The sequence below is a fragment of the Sciurus vulgaris genome (assembly GCF_902686455.1).
Source record: "Sciurus vulgaris genome assembly, chromosome: 3".
Classification (NCBI taxonomy): Eukaryota; Metazoa; Chordata; class Mammalia; order Rodentia; family Sciuridae; genus Sciurus; species Sciurus vulgaris.
In genome coordinates, this window is record NC_136463.1 from 158,059,290 (window position 1) to 158,082,904 (window position 23,615).

General features: G+C 38.3%; 1 protein-coding gene across 3 annotated transcripts in view; it reads left to right on the top strand.

The window, feature by feature from the left end:
* Positions 1–23,615, top strand: part of PARD3B (par-3 family cell polarity regulator beta) — a 1,072,202-nt gene that overhangs the window by 910,025 nt on the left and 138,562 nt on the right. For all 3 annotated transcript variants that reach the window (XM_079130568.1, XM_079130566.1, XM_079130567.1), the window contains exon 20: positions 6,273–6,575. In XM_079130568.1, the coding sequence (XP_078986694.1) occupies positions 6,273–6,575 (303 nt within the window). The remainder of the gene's footprint in view (positions 1–6,272; positions 6,576–23,615) is intronic.

Here is a 23,615-nt window from a genome sequence, read left to right on the forward strand (position 1 = left end):
AGAAGATATAGGTGGATAACTGAAACCAGTCTGTTTCTCCCACATCACATTTACACCCCAGCATTAAGTGAACATTGCATTTTTATGCCCATTTACTTGTGCCCTACCCTCCAGCTAGAGAGCCTCCACCTTCCACAAGTTGGAACAATGCTGACAAGTCGCCTCAAAACCCATTCATGTGCCACCACTTTCAGATTCTTTCTCAAAGTCCCCAAGCTAAGTTGACCCTTACCCTCTGTACATGCAAACATTATTCTCCACTGAATCAGTGTTCCCTCTTTATGTCTCTACTGAGTGACTCAGAGATGGATACAATATATCAGTAAATATCAAATGAATTAATGCTGACCAAAAATTAGTAAAAAGAAAATTCATGTGATATACTCAAGGAGCTTGTAGTCTAGTTATAGGAGTAGAAGGTCTAGAATGAATAAATAAAAGGTCTTGCCTTGTTTTGTTTTCAGCACCTTGTTCCAGCATGTGGAAATGGTATGCGGTTCTCCAGTCAGAGGGAGGGACATGAGCCAACGGCCATGGGCAAACAGAGTTACTTAATGCTGGGGTATAATGTGACGTGATGGAAGCAGACAGGTTTGAGTTCTTTGCCTACAGCTTCTCTACAAAAGGAACACATTCAGTAAAAGTCATTGACCAATTTCTATAAGGTTAATATAGCACAAGTGTGCCTAATATTTAAAATTGGAGGGGAGTTAAATCCTAATATATCTTCCTTTGTTAGTGTACCTTTTGTTATAAAAAGAAACAAAGATACAGAAATTCAGACAAAATCAACCCAAGGGTTCAAGAACTGTATAACTGTATAATATTTAAGAATAAGAGAGAATTTACTAGATACAAGAGTTGAAGAGGATACAAACTATTAAGGTCAATGTGGTGTTGTCTGTAAGTTTAGTCCCTAGGTTTAGTCCTCTCGAATACTAGCTCTGACTATTTGACCAAGGGAGAATGTGTATTCTTGGTAAAAGCAGCTGATCTTGAAGGGACCAGACACAGGTTCAGTGAACAGTAATTTGAAAAAATTGTCAAAACTGAATTGACAATAGAGTCTTGAAAAATCAGATTGAAAGATGGGATGACTACTGGTGCAGTGTATTTAATTATCTAAGTTTTGATTCATCATGACTCATAATTGTTAGAGAAACTTTTATGTTTCATAGGTTTTCTTAAAAATAAATCATATAAAAATTAAAGTAGCATGTAAGGTAGAAATGCTACTTTCAGTTCCACTTCCTAGAGGTAATGACTGTTAAGAATTTTCTGTATATATGCAACAATATCAATATATAATTATGAAATGTTACATATGCATATACATATAACACTGGATATATATCATATTTCCTTTTAGAATAGGACCCTATTTTTTAACACCTGAGAAAGATTTCTTTCATAGACCCTTATTACAACCCAATTTTTCACTATTATAATAGTACTCAGTGCATTTTTCTTTTTGATCATATCTGAAATCCTATAGTCATAATAAAAAAATCCCATTTGCATTTATTGCTATAACATAAATTTGGTTAACTTATTTTGTTACTGTCTTTTTTACTGATTTTTCTGTTTTCTATTTTCTACTGCGTGGTCAGGGTTTGTTTTGTCTTATTTCTCCCCTGCTGATAATTTGTTCTTTTAGTGGTTTCCTTGTAATTATATTTACTATGCTCAGATCTCCTTTCTTGACTTAACAATTTAAACACTAACTACTGATGCCTGTTTTGCAAGGCAAGGAAAGAGCCTAACCAACCTCCTTACCGGCTTCTGATTTTCGTTGGTGATTTTACTTTTACATTGTCAGAGTATATAATGTTTAATGTTTGTTTATAATTATTGTTTGCACAGATGTTTAGTCTTAGCATTTGTAAACAAATGTATTATTCACCCCTGGACCTGTCAATCTGCTGCTTCACCAGTGTTTTAGCCTGTTTTGCTGTCCTTGAAACTGGTTAATTTACAAAGGACAGAAATTTACCTTCCTACGGTTCTGGAAACTGAGAAGTCCAACTTTCCAAAAGACTACCCCCCCCCCCCCACGCCTTTTTTTTTTTTTTTTTTTCTTTCAGTGCCGGGAACAGAACCCAGGGCCTCACACTTGCGGGGAAAGTGCTCTGCACTGAGAGACATCCCCCATCCCCCACCTCTTTACCACCACCATGGGAATTAGGCTTCAACACCTAAATTTTGAAGAATATTCAGACCAGAGGAATTCATGTGAATTCATTTGGACTCATTTCCTAGTTGCCTACTTTTCATTATCAAGTAGTTTTTCAAGATGGGTCAATAAGTATAATAATACCCAGTCTCTGTTTTTAAGTGTTCAAAAGTATTTTTTTTTGTCTTTTATTCATGTTGGAAGCCAACATGAATTTGCCTGAATTTTATTTTTCTCCTTGAAAGAATACTTATGCTTACTACATGCAATAATTTCTCATAATTTCCCTCATTATATATTAAAGCTGTATGACCAATTAAATTAATTTCATGTTCTACCATGTTTGAAATTTAAAGGAAAAAAAAAAAACTTGCTCAAATGTAGTATCAGATGGCATGGGTATAATGATGTAAGGTCACCAGTAGCTCAGTCCTTTATCTTCTCTCAGAAATCTTCTTCCCATATTGGCTGCATGCACTGCCCTGGGAGTTTTTTTAATGGTCTTTGACTTGAGGAAGGAGGTAATCCTGACAAAAGATCAGTGTGCTTCTAAGTGAAGCCTCTGGTTTTATTTTTACGAGTTTGGGGTTATCCCTGTTCTTCTGCCTTTCAGAGACAAAGCAGGTGGATTGTTCTCTCTCCCCACTCTCAACTCCTTAAAGTTTGCTCAGCTCCAGTGGCTGCTGAGAGGACATCTATCTCCTCCAGCCCTGCCTCTTTTCCATTTTGAAGCTGGATGCTCACAAAGATTTTCCCACAATTCCAGGATTCTACCCCTACCCTCAGACCCTTCTTTTCTAAGTGAGGGTTTGCTGCCTGTGTTCCTCCAGACTCTGTCCCTGGCTTTCAGTAAAATGTATGCCCTTCTAGAAAAGTGAACATATATCAACCCTAGGCAAACTCCACCTTTTGGACTGGGTTCCTATTTCATTGCAAGGTATGAGACTCTGCCCGTTCTTCTAATTCCATTGTAGGTGGAATGTCCTTCCCAGTATACTTAGAGCTTCAGGTAGGGAAGTAGAGTAACCATACTTTTACTCTATCATTTATTACAATCTCCTGATGAGAGAGCCATGGTGTGACCAAGATACAATAGAAATGTTTTTAAAGAAGATTATTCTGGCAACATTTTAAGACATAGATTAAAGTGGAATAAGGTGATATACCAGAAAGTCTTAGAATATACTAGACTTACACAGTGTACTAGAACTTTCTTCAGTGACGGAATTAATCTGTGTCTACTCTGTCCAATACAGTGGTCACTAACTACACGTACTTGAAATGTAGTTTTTGAAACTGAAAAGATGAATTTTTATTTCACCTTAATGAATTCAATTATAAATTGAAATTCATACACATTGATAATGGCCACCTTACTGGATGCTGCAGGTATAGGCAATATAAAAACTGAACACTACACTGTGGATAAAGAATTGCAAATAGAAGAGGGAAACTCAGAGGTGTTACAGAAAAAAGAAACAACAAGTGTTTCCGTGGTGGGGGGAGAGAAAAAGGAGATTTAAATAATTCAAAGGTGATATGCTCTGGAGAATGGGGAAACTAGTAGTACCATGAAATGAAAAAGGTTATATTATCAAGGCTGTTTTGAAAAATAGATATTTTAACAGGTTGTGTCCCCAGTAGTGAAGAGACCTCCAAGTGGAAATGACTAGAAACAATTAGAATTCTCGCATTGAATGGGGTGGGGGAGTCAGAGCTACAAACATGAAATCTTTGTCTTTGACATTCCTCTCTTGAGAGAGTCTCTTCTGCCTCCATACACCCCCTTTCAGAGATTGCCTTGTCCTCCCCACATGGAGAGACCCTGATCTATGGCATAATAATGATGGTTCAGAGAAATTACTGTTTCACCTACCGAGTGATTAATATGAAATTAGTTACTGCAACACTCAGTGGTGCAGAGAGGATCGAGGAGAAATTTGGTTTTGTTTTAAAAAGGAAAAATACAAGATAAAATTCTGCTTTACATATACAGAGTACTTTTCATCGAGAATCTCAGCGCACTCATCAAGCTTAATTAATGAGAAAACCTCTAAGAAAGAAAGGGGATGAAGTAAGAAACACAGATTCTAGTGTTCTGTTGCTGTGATTTTAGAAAATCAAGCTCGGTATTTTCCTCTTCTGTTAATGCACAAGTGTAGCCCCATGCGGCAGCCAGGAGATACTCATCTTGCTGCTGAAAGATTTCTCTCGAAGGCATCCCACTTATAAGGGCATCCCACAGAACCCCACCCCCTAACTTTATTGATGTCCTTCACTCTATTTGCAATGGAAATCCATCCCTATCATCATAGTGCAGCAAGCTTTTTCTGATAATCGAGTCTGCACTGTCCCTGGAAAGATTATTTGTTGCAGAATAGAGCAGGTTATCTTCTTTATCAAAAATTATTCAAAACAAACATCCATGAATCTAGGACTAACATGCATGGAAAGGAGACAGGGCAAGGCCCCTAACTGGGTACCCTACTGTGTAATCTTCCTTTCATCTTAATTCAAAATCCCTTGGAAATTCAAGTTGCCTTATGCAAAAATATAATTCTTCTAATTACTTGTATGTAGGATACATAGTTGGGCCTAGTCGAAAGAGATGCACAATCGTGCATGCTGATATTTATTTTCATCTGTTGTGACTCGAGGAGAGATGCTGTTTTTTGGTTTTTTTTGTTTTTTTTTTTTTGCCCTCTCTGTCTTTTGTTTTCTTGCTTTTTCTCTCCCCTGACCAATTTCTTTTCTTCTCCTTTCTACTCAAAATAAAACTAAAAATAAAAACAAAATGCTTCCTGTAAAACAAAAAAAAACCTTGAAAGACCATGACTTCTAAAGATTTTGACAGCAGGTTTGATGTTTTGTCAAATAAAACTTGCTGCCACGTACAAAAACAACTGTTTTTGTTTGAAGGGGAGAAAATTCTAAGGGGTTTTGGCTTTTATTCTGTAACTCATCCAGGCCTTCTCTGTGTGTCCCCAGACGTACATGGATCTTTCACATCTAGCCCACAGCCTTCTCACATTCTCTGGGTCTAGGACTTCAGGTTTGTCCCACCCTTTCGTGAGCATCTTTCCTCAGCTACCTGAGCCAGCATCATCTCACTCTCTCATCCGGAACACACTGCTCCTTGTTTACCCAGTGACAGAAGGTTAACTCTTTCCTAATTAGTGCCACGCTCCTCTAGCATCATCAAGATCATCTCTGTCTATCAGGATGCCACCATGCCTTTCCATTTTATCACATAACTGGGAATTTAGGAGAGCCGATCACACACTTTCCAGATTAAATGTCAAATCTCCAAAATTCAGATGGATTTGAAATCCACCTCCATCTATTTTTCTGCTCCATTCCCAGCAGTACACAGTGGCACTGACTAGCAGCAGCATTTTGTAATTTCAGTGAAGGCTTTGGTGCTGTGGAATTCTGCCAGTAATGGTGTTTAATTCACTTATATGTGCCAATTCATCTCTGTCAGGAGCCTATTAATTTCTTCATTATTTTACTCTGTCCATAGCCCCTATGTAATGAGACGCAATGATCCCCATTTGTGTAACCAAAAAACTTGGAGTCTCTTACAAATTACCCTGATCCCACTGCTTTTAGTGACCAGACTCTGTATTTCTTTTTCATGTTTAAATCAATTTTTTGCAAACTCTTTTTCCTAGAATACATTTTGGAACTCTAAAGCACTAAAGAGTGAAGTCATAGAAAAAGGGTTACATTCTGATAAGCTATTTAACGTGCATCCCTGACCCAGTGAACTCTTCCATAATATCTACTAGAGATACAGAATTTCCACAAACACTTCCCAAGTGCAAGGAAGGAATGCTATCGGCCTGGTCATCAGTGGGCAAGATGTCAAAATACCTACAGCATTGCTATCTGAGTAAAGACCCTATAACAAATAAAGGTCAGAGATATAAAATTAATCTTCTTATGCTGTCAGCATTTCTGCAAGGTGTGATCCTGAGCAAATGAGAAAATGACAGCTGAGCAGCTAGCAAGAGTTAACATAGAGTCAGGAGAGTATTTCACTGTATTAGCATATGAAACTCATATATGTCTCTGCTACCTCTTCTACATTTTTCAGGATTGGAGCAAAACATCAGGAGCTAAGGGAAAAGCAGGCTCGAGATCTTGTTGATTATGCTACTGGTGCAGCTGGATCTGCACATGATATGGAAGATGATGAAATGGACCCTAATTACGCCAGAGTAAACCACTTTCGGGAACCATGTGCATCAGCAAATATCTTCAGGTCTCCATCTCCCCCTCGGGCTGGACCCCTCAGTTACCCTCGGGACGGCCGTCCATTGTCTCCAGAGAGAGACCACTTAGAGAGTCTCTATGCCAAGGTCAACAAGCCATATCATCCACCAGCTCCAGTTGACAGGTAACGTAACTCAGTGAAAGATGAATGTAGTTTTAATTCAGTAAGTTTCAAATCATCTCTACTGCTGAAGCAGATAAAAATATATGCTTCATTCTATTAAAACTGAAATGACATGGTGCCACAGACAAGTGCTACACTTTGACCTACCGGTAAGGTATCAGCCATCAAAAATAAAACAAGAACCGGTTATAAAGTGGTATAAATGAATGGCGGTAGAGAAGTTCATGGTGCAACAGGGAGTAATTTTGGCAGGACTATTGTGACAGAGAACTAATGATGAAAACTTTGAAGGAATATTGGCCTTTCTCCTAAGAGCCCTATTGTAAAAGACTTACTCAAGACAATGGCATGACACTTGGAGGTGAGGAGTCAGAGAAGAAAAACGATGACTTCCAAGTAGGCATAATTGAAGAGGAGATACAAATAGATGGGAGGCAGGGGACAGGAGACTTTGAAAGGTAAGATTGGGATTCCACAGTCAAGGAAGATGTGACTCTGTATAGGTATCCGTGGATGATCAGAGGTAGACAAGGAGATAGCCTTAACAGTAGAAGTTGATGAAGTAGAGAGAGAGAGAAGGTGACGAGGCAAGATATTTAGGGTTAGAAGCTAAGGAAAGAGACCATAAGATCATCTGTCAGTACAATCCAAGTAGGTAGGGAATAAGAGGATCCCAACTACAAATCCTACCAAAAGTAAGACACCTTGTCTCCTGAAAGGCAGATCTAAGAAATTTTTAGTCAGTGCTTTATTAGTTGATCTTTGGAATCACACGTGCAAGGAATGGGTCAGTGACCTTCCTCTAGTCTGTTTGTAGCTTGCAATCTGGAGGCAGGAGGTGAGAAGGAGTGTGGCAGGCATGAGAGTTCTCAGTCTAGATGAAAAAAGACTTGTTTTCCAGGTTTCTCAGAGTCCTGACAACCACCCAGTCCCTATTAGTAGCCAGCTTTTGTGTGATGGCATGATGTATCGGGTAGGTTTACCGTTTACATTTCCCCAGCTGGGCGATATTATGCACTTTCAATTAGGTTGGGGAGAGGAAGGGAAATCATGGCATTTTTATGCAGACTGTAAAGTGTAGCTTCACAAGACTGATTACCTTTCAGAGCCTTTCCAATAACCAAGTGGGAAGGAAGGAGTAATTTTTAATCCTTACTGTCAAGCTTCCAGGTTGATAATATTAAAGAAAGATGGTCAAGTTTTTCTTTGGGACAAAATGAAAATATAAATTCCTATGACTGTGTAATATAGCCATAATAACTAAACTGCTAATTCAGAGGATTGATTAAGAGTTGGCCTTTTTTTTCTCCCAGCCTTCAAATAAGGTTGAATTTTATCATGTAAATAATAATACCATGTTTGAGTCTATTCTGGCCTAAAGCATAGTCAATCTTCCTCTCCCTAAATCAGATAAGTTGTCATAGCAATCCTCTTTGCATATGTCCCCTGCTAGAATTCCCATGAAGGGACTATTCCTTGGACCGTCTCAAGCTAGTATTTCCCAACACTAATCCCATAGAAATAAGCGACGTTATGTAAGAAGAGGTTCTGGAGTCAAATACACAGGAGGCTTTCTGGTTAAGTCACAGGAACAGGTTTCCTCCTGTGGTCTTCTTAGGCTTGATATGCTAATGTGCATTCTGAGACTAAGCAGACCAAGAAAAACCAGCACTCATCACACCCTAGATTTTTGTCACCTATACTTAATTTTCCCTCCTAGATCTGGCACTGTGGAACACACTGCCGTAAGCTGAATTTCACCCCTGTAGATTTGACCAGGAAAGAAATTTCCTAGGATAATCTCAGTTGCAGCCACTAAAGAATAGCATCAAGAAAAAGTAAGTTATTTACTACTCAGCCCAGACATCTACATGACTAATAGGGTCTTACATTTGGCTCTGACCCCTTTGTATTAATAAATGATCTGAAACTGCTTTCAGTAGAGTTTTAGAATGTTGTCATACTTTTGGAAAGCAGATCAAAGGGTGGCTCTTTTTACTCAGAATTAGCTTTATTCTGCTCTTATCTTTAATTATATTTAAAGGCTATTCTGCTTCTTGTTCTTAAAGTCTTAAAGCAAGCAATTTTTGTCTTGGAGCATAGTAAGCTTTCCATGATGGTAGCTGTGATAATGGTTACCCTGATTACTATCATTACTGTCCTTTATCAGTGAAATTCTGGCCCAGGTGAGACTAAGAAGAGTTCATTTGGCAGTGTCCCCAGTGGTATCCAGAGATAGACACTGGAGTTCTAAGCCTCATTTGCAATTTAAAGGGAACCATCATTTACCCATCCATTTGTTCCATCTTTCACCCATTCAGTAAGTATTTATTTGTCACCTACTGTGTTCTAGGTGCTGCAGAAAGCGCTAGGGAAGATGCAAGGATGATCAGGACATGGTCTCAACCCAGAAATCATGTTCTAGTCAATCTTCCTCTCCCTAAATCAGATAAGTCGTCATAGCAATCCTCTTTGCATATGACCAGTACACGTGGAAATGGATAATTGCAATATCGATAGCAAAGGAAATATTTTTGTCCTAACTCAACTTGGGCTAGTCAGGAAAGGCCTCCAAAAGGAGGTTATATTTGAACTGGCTCTGGAGGGATTTGTAAGTATTGACCTGATGCAGGAGGAAAATTGTTCTCCTTTCAAAATAACTGTGTGCAGGAAAGAAGGTGGTGGAAAATGGGATGGACAGCAGGTTGGAACCAGTGTGTGAAAGAATGGTTGCATCTTCTGCTGATACTTATTGACTGGTAGCAGGTGTTGGGAAGGGTCCTGAGGTTATGCCAGAACAGTGGCGCCTGTCCTGAGCTTCAGAAAAGCAAGTGGTGTGCATGCGTGCTGTGAATATTATATTTTCCAATCCAGTGGACAGTAAGAACTATGAAAGTATCATAATTGGGGAATGAGCAGTTCAATTTGTATTTAGGGAAAATGGCTCTTTTAGCCTGATGGCAATCTAAGAGAAGATGGTCAGACTGTGAAACAAATTGGGAAATGATTATAAAATTAAAAGATCACAAGGACCTGGAGTCATAGAGTAGCACCAGAGATGGGGGAAATAAAAGCAGCCAAAAATCTTAGCGTAAAACTGAGAGAACAATGCTTAGCAGGTAGCGCCCAAGCAAGGCTTTCAAATGCTCCGGAGGGTCAACAAAATGAGGACTAAAAGAGAAATTTTGTGTTTGGCCTCTAAGTCATCAGTTAACTTGGAACAATTCCAGTAGCTAAGGAGGAGCAGAGAAAGAATTGTAATGAGAAGAGAATTGGCTAGAAGATGAGAACTTGGTGAGTTTGTAGTAAAGAGAGCAGAGTAGTTGTGGGATGAATAAGAGGGCACCTTTGAAATCCCTCCTGTGACAGTCACTCAGAGTTCATAATGAGAATTCAGAGGCCCTCCAAAATGAACTTCTCATGTTATCATCACAGAATCTGAGGCCCAGAGAAGCTGAGTGACCTACTCAAACAGCATGGAGTCAGGACTCCATTCTAACTTTCTCTATATTGAACAGTTGTCCTCTCTCTACCCTACACTGCCATATAGACCCATGCTCTCATTTCCTACTTAAAGAAACTGGCTCAGTGCCCAGAAAGGTAGAGTGGCATCCATTTGGGTTCCCAATATATAAATGGCAGCTTAAACCACGGCTTTTGAAATGAGGCTGATCTAGGCCCAGTCCTCTTCCAGATAATGATGCCTGACTTTCAGTAAAATAACTTTTCCAAGATGTCAGATCTCATCCTTGTGAAAATAACAAATACTTGTGAATATCTGCTATATATGGTATGTTAGAGGCATTCATAAAAGCTCAGAAATACAGAAACCTGGGTGAGAGGGGCAGATGGAAAGAGAGAAGATGGGAGGGTTGCAGAGCTGAACCCAAGGCAGGCAGAGCCAGCTCTTGGTGAGGGGCTTACACTCATCCGAAGAGAGGCAGGGTGGGGCTGGGGTGGCTCCCTCAAGGTGTTAGCATGAGAGTAACCCTGGGATTCCACAGGCTGTTCACACCTCCTGCCCTTCCTCACCTGGAAAAGGGAGGGTTCTCATGATGGCCTCCCATGCATTACGTTTTTTTGTACCTCTATGTAACATACCCTATTTACCCATATATGGTTCTCACAGGAGTGTCTCCTATGTGTGTGGCCCACAGTAGCTTCCTTTAGGGACAACTTCTGTCCATTACCCAGAGCTGACCCTGAACCTCCAACCTTTCTCAGAGGAAAACTGGCATATAAAGTCTTCATCTGTAAATGATAGTGGTTAGATCAAACCTGCTGCCGCCATGCCAGAGATACCCTAGAGCACTTGGGGTGATAATGTGTTGGTGTTCCCCTGCAAGGCCAGCAGGTCAAAGGCTCCCACAGTATCTGCACATTAAAACTGCATGTTGGAAGAGGGCAGAGGAGTCCCAAATCGGAGAACCAGAACGGCTCCTGTGGCTCTCCTAGTGCCATTGTGGTGTCGAGTGTGTACATCAGTGTGATTATTTAGCACTCCTTACTAGAGGTTGCCAAATGTGTTTGATCACATGGCCTACCAGTAAAAACAGTTTGGCATGTTCACTTCTCAAAAGATGTGTGTTTGTTTGTTCCTTATTGATAGAACTTACTTACCCCAATGGCATAGTATAGGAATTATAAAACATATCCCAAATATAGACTTTAATAAAAGAATAAGATTTTTTAAAATCCCACTCAAGTAGCAGCACTAATATTCCCCATGCGTGCGCACACACACACACACACACGCACACACACATGCACACCCCAGTGGGGTATGTACCCTCCATAGGGGACAATGGTCTGAACAACAAGGCTCCACCATGGCGGGCATCTTGCATGCTTTTGCTCACCATTATCTCCTCAGTTCCTAGAGCACTTGGTACTCAATCCATAATTTTAGAATGAATGAATGGTTTAACAGAATCTGAGAGTTGCCTGGGACCGTTAGAGATCAAGCCACTCATCAGAGGGATATTCTCCACAAAATCCCTCACAAGAGGACACTCGCCTCATTTTGGCAATCTCCCAGTAACAAGAACTCAAGAGGCATCCTTTTCACTTTTACCTCACTCTAATGGTGGCTGAAATGCCTACTTGTAATCAACTCAAACACTGTCTCTATGGAACATTCTCTGTGGACAGGGAAGACGAGCCTCCATAGTGGCATGCACCACTATGCCTCCAGGTACTGAAGTGACTTCTGTGACCACCTCCACAGACAAACATCTCCTGAACTCCAGATGTGTGCCAGGCTCTGTGCTCAGAGGTGGTCTTAATGAGGATGCAGAAAGCAGGGCGTGTGACCTCGAGAAGTCCCTTTGTGGTCCTTTGTTCAGTATAAACTCCTCTGGTGTTTCAGTCCCTTCTTATCTTATACTTTGCACCTGCAGCCTTCTTGGTGGACATTTTCTGAATACATTTAAGTCTTTCAAGTTTATGATTCTTTGTTTCATGGCATGTGGGATTGGAAGCCACATCTTAGGTGTCATTAGAAGTCAATGGGATTTTTATATCCTTGGTCTTAATCTTTTGTACTTTTTAAGGTGGTCTAAAGTTTTACAGCAGTTGTTATTGTTAGCTTTTTTGGTACTTTGTAATTTAAACTTTTTTTTTACTTGAGTTATCAAGCTAGATTCCCCCGTATATCATACAGAAACCTATGTTTCTTTTGTAATGATTTTTTAAAAGGTAGGATATTCTCTGTATCTTAGTTAAAAATTTACTTCTTAGGTTTAGCCTGTTGTTGTACCCAATAAAGATATTTTAAAGTATTGATTTTTGTCTTCCAATATATTAGCTATCCTTACTTGGTTATATCCTTCTCATACTTAATCATTGTGGACTCATCTATGTCATTGATAAGATCGTCGATCAATGTCAAGTACAATCCCTGCAGCTCATTACTTGCGACCTCCATTAATCAGCACTCTTTGGAATCCTCACTCAGCTATTAATCTAGGCTACTATTATCTCGACTGCATTCTCCAGTTCATCTGTGCACGTTGCCGAAGACATTGTCAAATATCTTACTGATGTTGAGGTGCACCATTTTTGTGAGAGTCCTTTGATTTACCATCTGGGAACTCTGACAAGAAAGGGAATTACATGCTCTTAGTGAATCTTAGAAATAACTTTGCCTCTTCCACATATTCACAAATATGTCTTTTTAGACTTAACTATGCAAAATAAGACTTTGTGTGATCCTACGTGATACTGGGTTCTTAGTATTTGATTACCAAATACTTACGGACTTACATATGGTGGATGTTAACTTGTATCCTCAGCTTCCCAGGCTGCTGGGATTATAGGCATGCACCACTATGCCCAGCTTCTTGTAGAAAATATTTGTTGATCATCTTTTGTTCTCTATAGATCATACAAAAGAGTTTAGAAACAATCCTGATCTTCAAGGAATTCAGTATAATAGCTGAAAATGTCTCATGAACAAATAATCACAGTATAATATGTTCCATTAGAATAAAATTATATTCAGGATATATTATCGAAATTATGATGTTGCAAATGCATTCAATTTGGGAAATACCTGAGGTTACGTATTGGTTTTTCTAGGACCTTGAATCAAATGTATTAATTTTTCAAATGCTCAGTTTCTGAGGACATGAGGACACCCTATCTCCTATGGATTGTTTATGGCCTAAGTGAAATTAGCTCACTGCCTAGCTCAATTAGTGTCAGCTTCTATTGTTTGGGAAGGCTATTGGACTATATATTATTGGGCTATGTAATATATTATCTGGCTCTATATTGAGAAGGTTATTGAACTAAATATAACTATTCAAGAAAGTTATTGATTATATCTAGTTGTTGACCCTTAGGGTCATATATTTGGAACTTGTTAGATTCCATGTGATGCATGGTCAGGTAATGAATGGTTAATTCCTTCCTCCAACACCAACCTGTGCCAGTGTAGTACAATTATCAGAAACAAAAAAGTAGAACAGAAAAGCAAGTCAAGGAATAAAAGAAGGAACAACTAAAATGCGGTTTAGCGTCTGTCATACATCACCTGCAAAAGAGAAGGAAGCAGTGGTTAAACTCTGACACTCTGGCAATTGTTTATTAAAAACTGTAACTCATTAGATATCCCTGAGCTGGTCATCAGAACTCAGGTTGTCTTCCTGCCCCATCACTTGAATGTCCATTTGATTTGGAGTTGGGCTCAATGATGATCCACACAAAGGGCCAGCCCCGTTTCTATGGGTCCCCAAAGAGCTGTAAATAACAACAGTGTGTCAAGTCAGATCTCGTTTGGCTATAATCAACTGAAAACCCAACTGACATATTTCTCTTACCTGTTGAGGGACTCAGGTGGCCCTAGACTCAAAAAGTGGCCACTTTTTCCTCTCTTTGCCTTCTTCAGGGGCTGAACCTCATCATCCTGTTACATTAAAATTCTGTGATGGCTGTGGCAGCTCTAGGCATCATGTTCACTTGCTGGGGAGAATGACATAGAAAGGGACAAGTAACCAATGGAATCTTCTAGTCAAGTTTATTCTTATGAAAAAATTCCCAGAGAACCCCACAAGTTCCCATTGGCAAAAATTTTACTAAAGGCACTTTTAGATGCAAGAAGATTTGAGGAACAGTGTTTCCTTTATCCAGTGGAGAAACGCATTGCACATGGCTTTTAGGGAATCACTCCGTGGAATCCACCACAAACAGATTATGTCTAGATGACTTCTCTCCTTTCCTCCCCTTCTACTTCCTTTTAATAATGGAAAATTTATAGATTAATGGTACATGGCACTTTGGTCAAATGCATTCTTATTAACTCCCTGTGGGAGGCCATCCTTATTAAGAAGGCCCTCCTTATAACTCAGATAGAAATTTTTCAGTCTGATTAACTTCTGATATTCCTTCACTAAGGCAACTGGGGGATATACATTCTTCGTTTTCTTGATCCTTGAAAAAGTTTGTTTTGGAAATTCTAAGATAAGAGCCATGAAGGATATAAAAAGCATTAACAGGAAAGCTTTCTAGCCAGGTGTGAACAGCTGGGTATGAACATATCTTGTGCTATTTGGGCAATGTGGGATAATTGATATCTCTTCATCATAACAGTGTATTAATTTCAGAGATCCAGCCTCTCACTAATCCACAGCTCTGTCACGTATAGCTCATGTCTCTATCACTGTTTGTCCCCAGTCTCTACCCTAGTGATTTCTCCAGTTAATTTTATTTTAGTTTAAAAGCATTTTAGCTCTTAACTTCTCACTCACAACTCTGTGGAAACTGTGGGTAGAGATTTGAATGGCGAATACCCTAGATTTCTGAGAGATGTGTTTTTTAGTTTCTGTAAACAGTCAAAGTGATCACATCTCAGTTTTGGAATCCCAGTGATAAATGCCATTTCCATAGAGATTTAACTCATCAGTTAAATGAAGCAATCAATTTTTTTTTCTTAGAACATATTACCATCCATTTTTAAGTGACTTTTCAACAATAATGAGAAATCTCTTAATGAAAGAATCTTTGTGACAAGATAAGTGCTAATAGTAACAGATATACCATTAACTCTACTTTCCTCCATTCCCTATTTAAAACTCGATGTTCTCATTAATTATTTTTTCGTGTCCTAAGAACCTTACTCTTGGGACTATACTAGTTATGTTGGACTAAGTTGTCAGTTTTCAGGGGTGACAAGTGTAGACAGGCTTCCCCTTTCATATGCACAAGGTGGGCAAGAAGGGTTGAGGATCAGTGACCACCCATTTGCAGGACCATCCATCCTAATGCCAGACAGTGAGTGGGCATGTTTGAGGAAAGTTTTGCCAAGGGGTCATTCTGATTTCTTAAAGCTGTCATCTAAGCATCGACTTGGACATTTTCAAATAAATGTCTTAAACCTCAGAAATAATATCATCTGAATAATTCTGTTCATTAAAAGGAAGTTATAAGGGATGTACCAAGTATCCTCAGTTAGAGATAAAATAACACAAAGAAGGCAGAACAGAATAAAAGCTTCCTGCCCCAGAAAGGGATGCAGTTGAGGACCTGGAATAGTGACAGTGATATGCTATGATAAGAGTGAGCCAAGACTCTCTGGGAGTATATAAGAGGGGTGCAGAATATTTATCTGGGTTCTCAAAAGAAGTCTCCTCAAAGGAATGCATATTATTATGTAAGAACAAGTAGACATTAATCGAGTGGGCAGAATAGCCTGCGCAAAGGCCCAAAGAGAAAGCCTGGTGCATTCAGGAAGCTACTGCATCACAAGAGCCGCAGAGCAGAGCGTCAGTCAGGGCAGCGGAAGGCAAGAGATGAAAGACGGCACAGGCCACTGTGTTAAAAGTCAGATAACCCAAGTTAAAGCATTGGACCAGCTCAAGGACAGCAGGGTGCCCAAGATGGCATGTTCAGGTCTATGCTTTAGAAAGATGACCAAGCCTGTGAGATGGGAATCGATTTCACAAATGAGAAGTTAGAGACGTGGAGAAATTAAGAAAATGTACCTATGGTGACATGGTCAATAAGTTGTAAAGGCCAGAATTCAAACCAGATCAGACTTTAAAATCTATGCACAGGAGTCCATCTGTGCTAGGGTTCTTCAAACTGCAAGTTGTAATCCATTAGTACATCTTGAAATCAATGTAGTGGGGGTCATTGAACATTTTTTAACCAAATAGGAGAGAAAATATGATTACGTGGATTGTAATGAACATAAGGATTATTGCATGTTTTGTTTCGGTCTTAAATATAAATAAAATATGGGTATATGTTTTGGTGGGGTGTACCGAAGTACTACAGAACTATCCAAAATGCGTTCTTCACGATGGACTGCTGTAAGGAAAGCTGGAAGCTACTACACGTGTATAAAAAATATGTCTGTTCCCCCTCACCTGGCAGACACCCTGCCTTCCCTCTCTCATTCATTAATTCATTCATTCATAAATCATCAGATGCAAACTGTATACTAGGCACCCTATTCAAGGTTGTGGGAATACAAAAGCATATTAGAAGCCCTGGGCATTGACCTTCTCCTCCACAGTAGTGCTAGATTCGTGTTACTCTACGGCAGTTACTCTTGTGACCTGTGGTTTGCATTGATCTATTAGACCAAACCGCGTACCTTTTCATTACATTGCCAATGCTAAGGACAGATTCCAAAGTGCCCTGTTTCTGAGTTCTGTATTTAATGCAGTGTGTAATCAGGAATAGGCCATTGTTAGGTCAATTGCTTTTCTGTATTTATCTTTTCAAACAATAAATAATCAGTGGGATGAGAAAGGGCAGTAAAAGATCGTTTTAATGTTAGTACTCATAAATATCCAACGTCTTAAAGAGATGTTTTAATATTTATATGTGGTAGAATTCCCTCCCTTCTGGAGAGCTGACTGAGAATTGATATGAACCCAGAATCCATGAGCCGTTGCTTTTATGGAATTTCAGTCAGTTCTGAGCGAACGTTCTGGATTCCCTCAAATGTGGCCATTACTCAGCCTCTCACTTTCCAGATTTCAAAGACCTTTGAGTACAAGCTGAGGAGTGATATTCCATTCAGTGCACATGCAGAAAGTTTCCTATATCAAGGTCATCAGGAGGCCTGGACCATGATCATCCTGAGACCAAAGTCTGACCAGATATCCTTTTGCTACTCCCTCTATTGATTGCGTCAGGAAAAATTAAGCCCGGAGGACACCAGTCAGGTGACATGCCCTCAACACCTGGAAGGAAAAGCACAGCTGGGTCCTCAGGACAGGTTGATGTCCCTTCTTGGGAAGATGCAAAGCAAGCATAGCTCACAATCAAAATTACTTGTGAAATCCCTTACACCACATTTAAGTGCAGTGTGCATAATATTGTGTATTACACTTATGTGAATTATTATCTACATTACAGTGTAAGAGCCAGGAAATAGATCAAAGGAGGGCAGGAAAGGAAAATCGTCACATGAGAGATAACTTGGTGGCTTCAGCATAGATTCTGAAACCAAACCTTGTTTGAGGCTTAACTGTGCTACCCAGGGTAGTCGCATGACCGGGTCAGTTACTTACCTTCTCTGGCTTGGCTTCCACTTCTATAAAATGGGCACAATCATAGTACCCACATCAGAGTATTGTTATAAGAAGTTAACTGAGTTTACATACATAAACAGAAAGCAGCATCTGGCAGTTAATGAGCACCATCTAAGTTTAAGGAAATACGTATGCTAGTGTCTGAGCATGCGTACCAGTCTGCAAGTAGGCCTGCTACTAATTCCCTAGGAGTGAATCCAAGTTGAGTGGAGAGGTCCCTTGTTCCCTTCACCCAGTTTTCCCCATGATCACAGCATAAAATCAAAACCAGGAACTTGACATTGGTACAATGTATGTGTATATTTCTGTGCCATTTCATCACACTCATCTATCTGTGTAACCAACCACCTTTGCGATCAAGATGCAGAACTCTTTTCATCACCACAGAGATATCTCTCATGCCACCACTTTATAGTCATATGCCCTTCCACCAACCCTAACTCTTGGAACCACTCATCTGTTTTCTGTCTCTATGATTTTGTAATTAATAGAATGCTGCATACGTGGAATCAAATGAATGGGGAAGCAAATAACCTGAGATTGGCTTTTTTTCCCCAGAGCATAATGCCCCTGAGATCCATGTGGCTCACTGTAGGTATTATTAGATTTTCTTTGTCATTGCTATATAGTATTCCACTGTATAGATGTACCACAATTTAACCATTCGTCTATTGAAGGACCTTTTGGTTGTTTCTAGTTGATGACTATTAGAAATAGAGATGCTATCTCTCACCCTGCACAAAACTCAACTCAAAATGGATCAAGGAGCTCGGAATCAGACCAGAGACCCTGCATCTTATAGAAGAAAAAGTAGGTCCAAACCTTCAACTTGTTGGCTTAGGATCAGACTTCCTTAACAGGACTCCCATAGCACAAGAAATAAAAGCAAGAATCAACAACTGGGATAGATTCAAACTAAAAAGCTTTCTCTCAGCAAAAGAAACTATCAGAAATGTGAAGAGAGAGCCTACAGAGTGGGAGAATATCTTTGCCACTCATACTTCAGATAGAGCGCTAATTTCCAGAATCTATAAAGAACTCAAAAAACTCTACACCAAGAATACAAATAATCCAATCAACAAATGGGCTAAGGAAATGAACAGACACTTCACAGAAGAAGATGTACAAGCAATCAACAGATATATGAAAAAAATGTTCAACATCTCTAGTAATAAGAGAAATGCAAATCAAAACTACCTTAAGATTTCATCTCACCCCAATTAGAATGGCGATTATCAAGAACACAAGCAACAATAGGTGTTGGCGAGGATGTGGGGAAAAAGGTACACTCATACATTGCTGGTGGGGTTGCAAATTAGTGCAGCCACTCTGGAAAGCAGTATGGAGATTCCTCAGAAAGCTTGGAATGGACCCACCATTTGACCCAGCTATCCCACTCCTTGGCCTATACCCAAAGGACTTAAAATCAGCATACTACAGAGATACAGCCACATGAATGTTCATAGCTGCTCAATTCACCATAGCCAGATTGTGGAATTGACCAAATGCCCTTCAGTTGATGAATGGATAAAGAAACTGTGACATATATATACAATGGAATATTACTCCACCATGAAGAATGATAAAATTATGGCATTTGCAGGCAAATGGATGAAATTGGAGAATATCATGCTAAGTGAGATAAGCCAATCTCAAAAAACCAAAGGATGAATGATCTCACTGATAAGCGGATGAGGACATATAATAGGGGGTAGGAGCGGTTAGCGTTAGGGTTAGGGTTAGGTTTAGGGTTAGGGATAAGGAGGGTGTTAAGAATGGAGGAAGGAAGGACTGTATAGAGGGAAAAGAGGGGTTGGAGGGGTGGGGGGGGGAAGGGAAAAAATAACAGAATGAATCAAACAACATTGCCCTATGTAAATTTATGATTACACAAATGGTATGCCTTGACTCCATGTATAAATAGAGAAACAACATGTATCCCATTTGTTTAAATAATAAAAAAAAAACTACAAAAAAAAAAAAAAAAAAAAAAAGCTAAAGTCTCTAGCCTGCCACCAAGCTAATCAGTGGCAGATTCTTAAAAAAAAAAAAAAAAAGAGAGATGCTATAAAAATTCACCTCCAAGTTTTTGTGTGAACGTGCTTTTAGGTCTTCTATTCCTCTCTGTATGCCTTTTATTTCATCTTCTTGCCTTATTGTGTAGGCTTGAACTTCCAGGACTATGTTGAACAATAACTGTAAAAGTGAAAATTCTTGCCTTTTTCCAGAACGTAAGGAGAAAACATAGTTTTTCACCATTGAGTTAGCTATAAATTGATAGTAGATACCTTCATTAAGTTGAGGACATTCTCTTTAATTCTTAGTTTTCTGTGAGTCATGATAAGTCAATATTGAGTTTACTAAAGTTTCTTTTCTATTTCAATTTATAGGATCATTTTAATATTTGGATTATGCTTAGTGCTGCTCAAACATTGAAATCAGCCTTGCACCCCTATAATAAAGCCCATATGGTGTTGGTGGTGGTGTATAATTTGTTTTCTATCATAATTAATTATATTTGCAATATTTTGATAAGAATTTTTGTATCTATATTCATGAGGGATATTGGTCCATAGTTTCATTTTTTATACTGCCTTTAATTTTGGTACCATGGTAATACTGGCTTCACTTAATGAGTAGAGAATAGTACATCTTTTTCTTCTATAAGAGATTTGATAGAGTTGGTATTAATTATTTTTAAAATTTTGGTAGAATTCCCTCATGAAACTAACTGAGACTTGAGATTTCTTTCTTAGGATTTTTTAATTTATAAGTTCAAAGTTCTTAATAATTATGTCTATTTGAGTTAAAATGTCTAAGTTTTGGTAGGTTTAACTTTTCTAGGAGTTGGTCCATGTCATCTAAATTGTCAAATTGATGTAGTAGTGTTGTTTGTAGTATTTCCTTATTCTCCTAGTCATAGAACATTTTCTTATTATCTCTTTGATCTGCAGAGTCTGATGAAATCCTATTTCAGTCTTGATATTTGAAATGTGTGTCTTCTCTCTTTTTTTCTGTCTTGGAGGTTTGTCAATTTTATGGATCTTTTCAAAGGACTAGCAGTTTTTTAATTGAGTTTCTCTGTTGCTTTTCCATTTCCAATTTTGTTGATTTCTGCTTTTTCCTATTTCCTCCCTGCCATTTGTTTGGTTTGGTTTTTCCTTTTGCCAGTTTCTTTGAATGGAAACTGAGGTTATTTATTCAAGACTTTATTCTTTTCTAGTATAAGGACATGATGCTATAAATTTCCCTCTTGGCACTGCTCTAGCTGAACTGAATGTCGAGGTGTTATGTTTGTTTTCATTAAGTTCAGACTTTTTAAATTCCCCTTGAGACTTTCTCTGTGATCCATGGCTTATGTAGAAATATGCTATTTAGTTTCAAAGAGTTTGGAGACTTTCCTATATCATCTTTTTGTTGTCGATTACTAGTTTCATTGTACTGTGGTCAGACCACGTAGCATTTGGATTTTTTCCTTTGTTTTTTAGTGTTACAGAAGCCTCATATGATTATAAATTTATTTATTTCTCCCTTTAGTCTTACCATTTTTTTTTCTTTCAGCATTTTGAAGCTTGTTTAGGATTGTTACATCTTCTATCATCATGTCATTGGAACTCATCTCACTTCATTCCTAATATGTATTTTTGTTTTACTGTATACATTGAGTGATGTTGATATAGATATGCCATCTTTCTTTTAACTAGTAATATTAAAAATATTTCTAGACCTTTATACTTAAAATGTCTCTTTTGTAAGGGGCATGTAATTTGCTTTACTTTTCATGTCTAGTCAGAAAATATCTGTATTTTAATTATAGTATTTAGTCTGTTTTCATTTAATGAAATTGCAGCTCTAACTTGGTCTAAACCTCCTCTCAAACTGTTTTTTCTTTTTCATTTATTCCATTTATTCTTAAAGTCTTTCTTATCTTTTAAAATTATTAATCAAGCACTTTATGTAATTCAATCGTTTATCTCTGTGAGTTTTTATATTTCCCTTTATTCTTCTTTTAGCACTCTTAGTACTTAAAAAAATGAAACATTTCAATTGTGTTACAGTCAAAATAAACTCTTTCTTTAACCATTCCCTGAACAACTTATGGAACTCAGTTTAACCCCTTCAATCTTTAAGGTTATGCTTTCATATATTTGAAATCCAAATGTATTTACACCTAAAGTTACTGTGTTAAGTGGTAAATTTTCACTTATTTTAACCATTGCTATTTCTGTCTTTCTGAATATCTTTGTTTTCATCTGGAATATTTTTCCTCTTTTTCTTAATAACTTCCTTTGGCATTTCTCATAATGTGGGAGATTTGGTTTTTCTTTCATTTGAAATGTCTTTTATTTATCTTTAATTTATTTAATCATTTATTTATTTATTTGGTACCAGGGATGGAACCCACGGGTGCTTAACCACTGAGTCACATCCCCAGCCCATTTTATATTTTTCTTTTGAGACAAGGTCTCGCTAAGTTGCTTAGGGCCTTGCTAAGTTGCTGAAGCTGTCTTTGAACTCCTGATCCTCCCACCTCAGCCTCCCAAGTTGCTGGTGTTACAGGCATGTGCCACCACACCCAGCTCATCTTTGTTTTTAAAGGATATTTTCTCTGGATATGTAATTATCAGAGTTCCCCATGCCCATTCTTTGGACATTTTAAAAGATATTATTCCATTGTCTTTTAGCCTTCAACATTTTTATCACAGTCTGTTATACTATTATTATTATTGACAGAGACTGTTATTCCTTTGAAAAGGATGTATCTTGCTTTCTTCTACTACTTTAAATATTTTTCTTTGATTTTCATCAGTTTTATTATGATTGTGTATGTGTGGTTTCAGCCTGGTTACAATTTATAGAGCATCTTATATCTGTGGTTCAATGTCCTTTATTCACTTTGGAAAATTGTGATATCTCTTCAAATACCCACCTCCTCTCTTTCCAATAAAACTAAAATACTAGATCCTGCTCTCTGTTCTGTTTCCATTTTTTTCCCTTTCTCTTTCAGTTTGGTGACTGTAATGTTCTGTCTTCTGGTTTACTAATCTTGCCTTCTGCTATGTTCAGCCTTCTATTAAACCCACATCTTGAATTCTTAATTTTAGTTGTTTGTAATTTTCAGTCTCTGTTTTATCCGAGATTCTTATTCTTCAACGAAATTCTGAATCTCATCATTTTTCTTGACTATATTAATTACAGGTATTTTAAGAACCACATGTAATAATAAAAATCTGAATTAGCCATGGATAAGTTGGTAGTGTTTTATTTTCTTCTCAGCTGTCAGTTGTTTTCTTATGTTCTGGTATGCATGATAATTTTGATGGAATGTTTGACAGAGTCCTTGAAAACCTACAGAAATCTCAAGTTGACATTATCTCTCTCCAGAGAGGATTTATTATTGCCATTTGTCAGGCAGTTAGAATAGAGGCATATTGCCTTAATCCATCTTGGATCAAGGTGGCTAGATGCTGGGTTTTAATTATACCACTTCTAGGGTATAGCCTTTCAATGATCCTATCTGGAAATATAAGTTATTCTTCCTTGGCAGGTTCTGAACTCCAATTTCTATATTCCCAACTCCACAAGAACGTCGTCAGAACCTCTGCTCAGTCTCCGCGACTCTCAGCCACTGCACTCCGCTCCTGTTCTTAGTATTTGATTCTGTGCCATTTACGTATTAGTAAATGACTTGGGGAGAAAAGTGCCACAGAACACTGGGCTCAGTTCAATGTGCTAACCTACCTACTCTTCAAAATAATCTTGGCTTCTCAAGTCCTGGCTGCCTTGGGAGTTTTCCAAAGCCTTTATGTGGTTTTAGATTTTTGTGCATCTTTTTCAAATTTTCTGATTTTTCTGACTATTCTCATAAGAATAAGAATAAAATAAGCTCTTTCGCCACTTCCAATAATGGAAATCCATCATTCTTTTTTAATGTTAAGGTTGATAATATCAATATATGGTTAATAGACTATTTTTGAAAGGATTAAAAGAATAT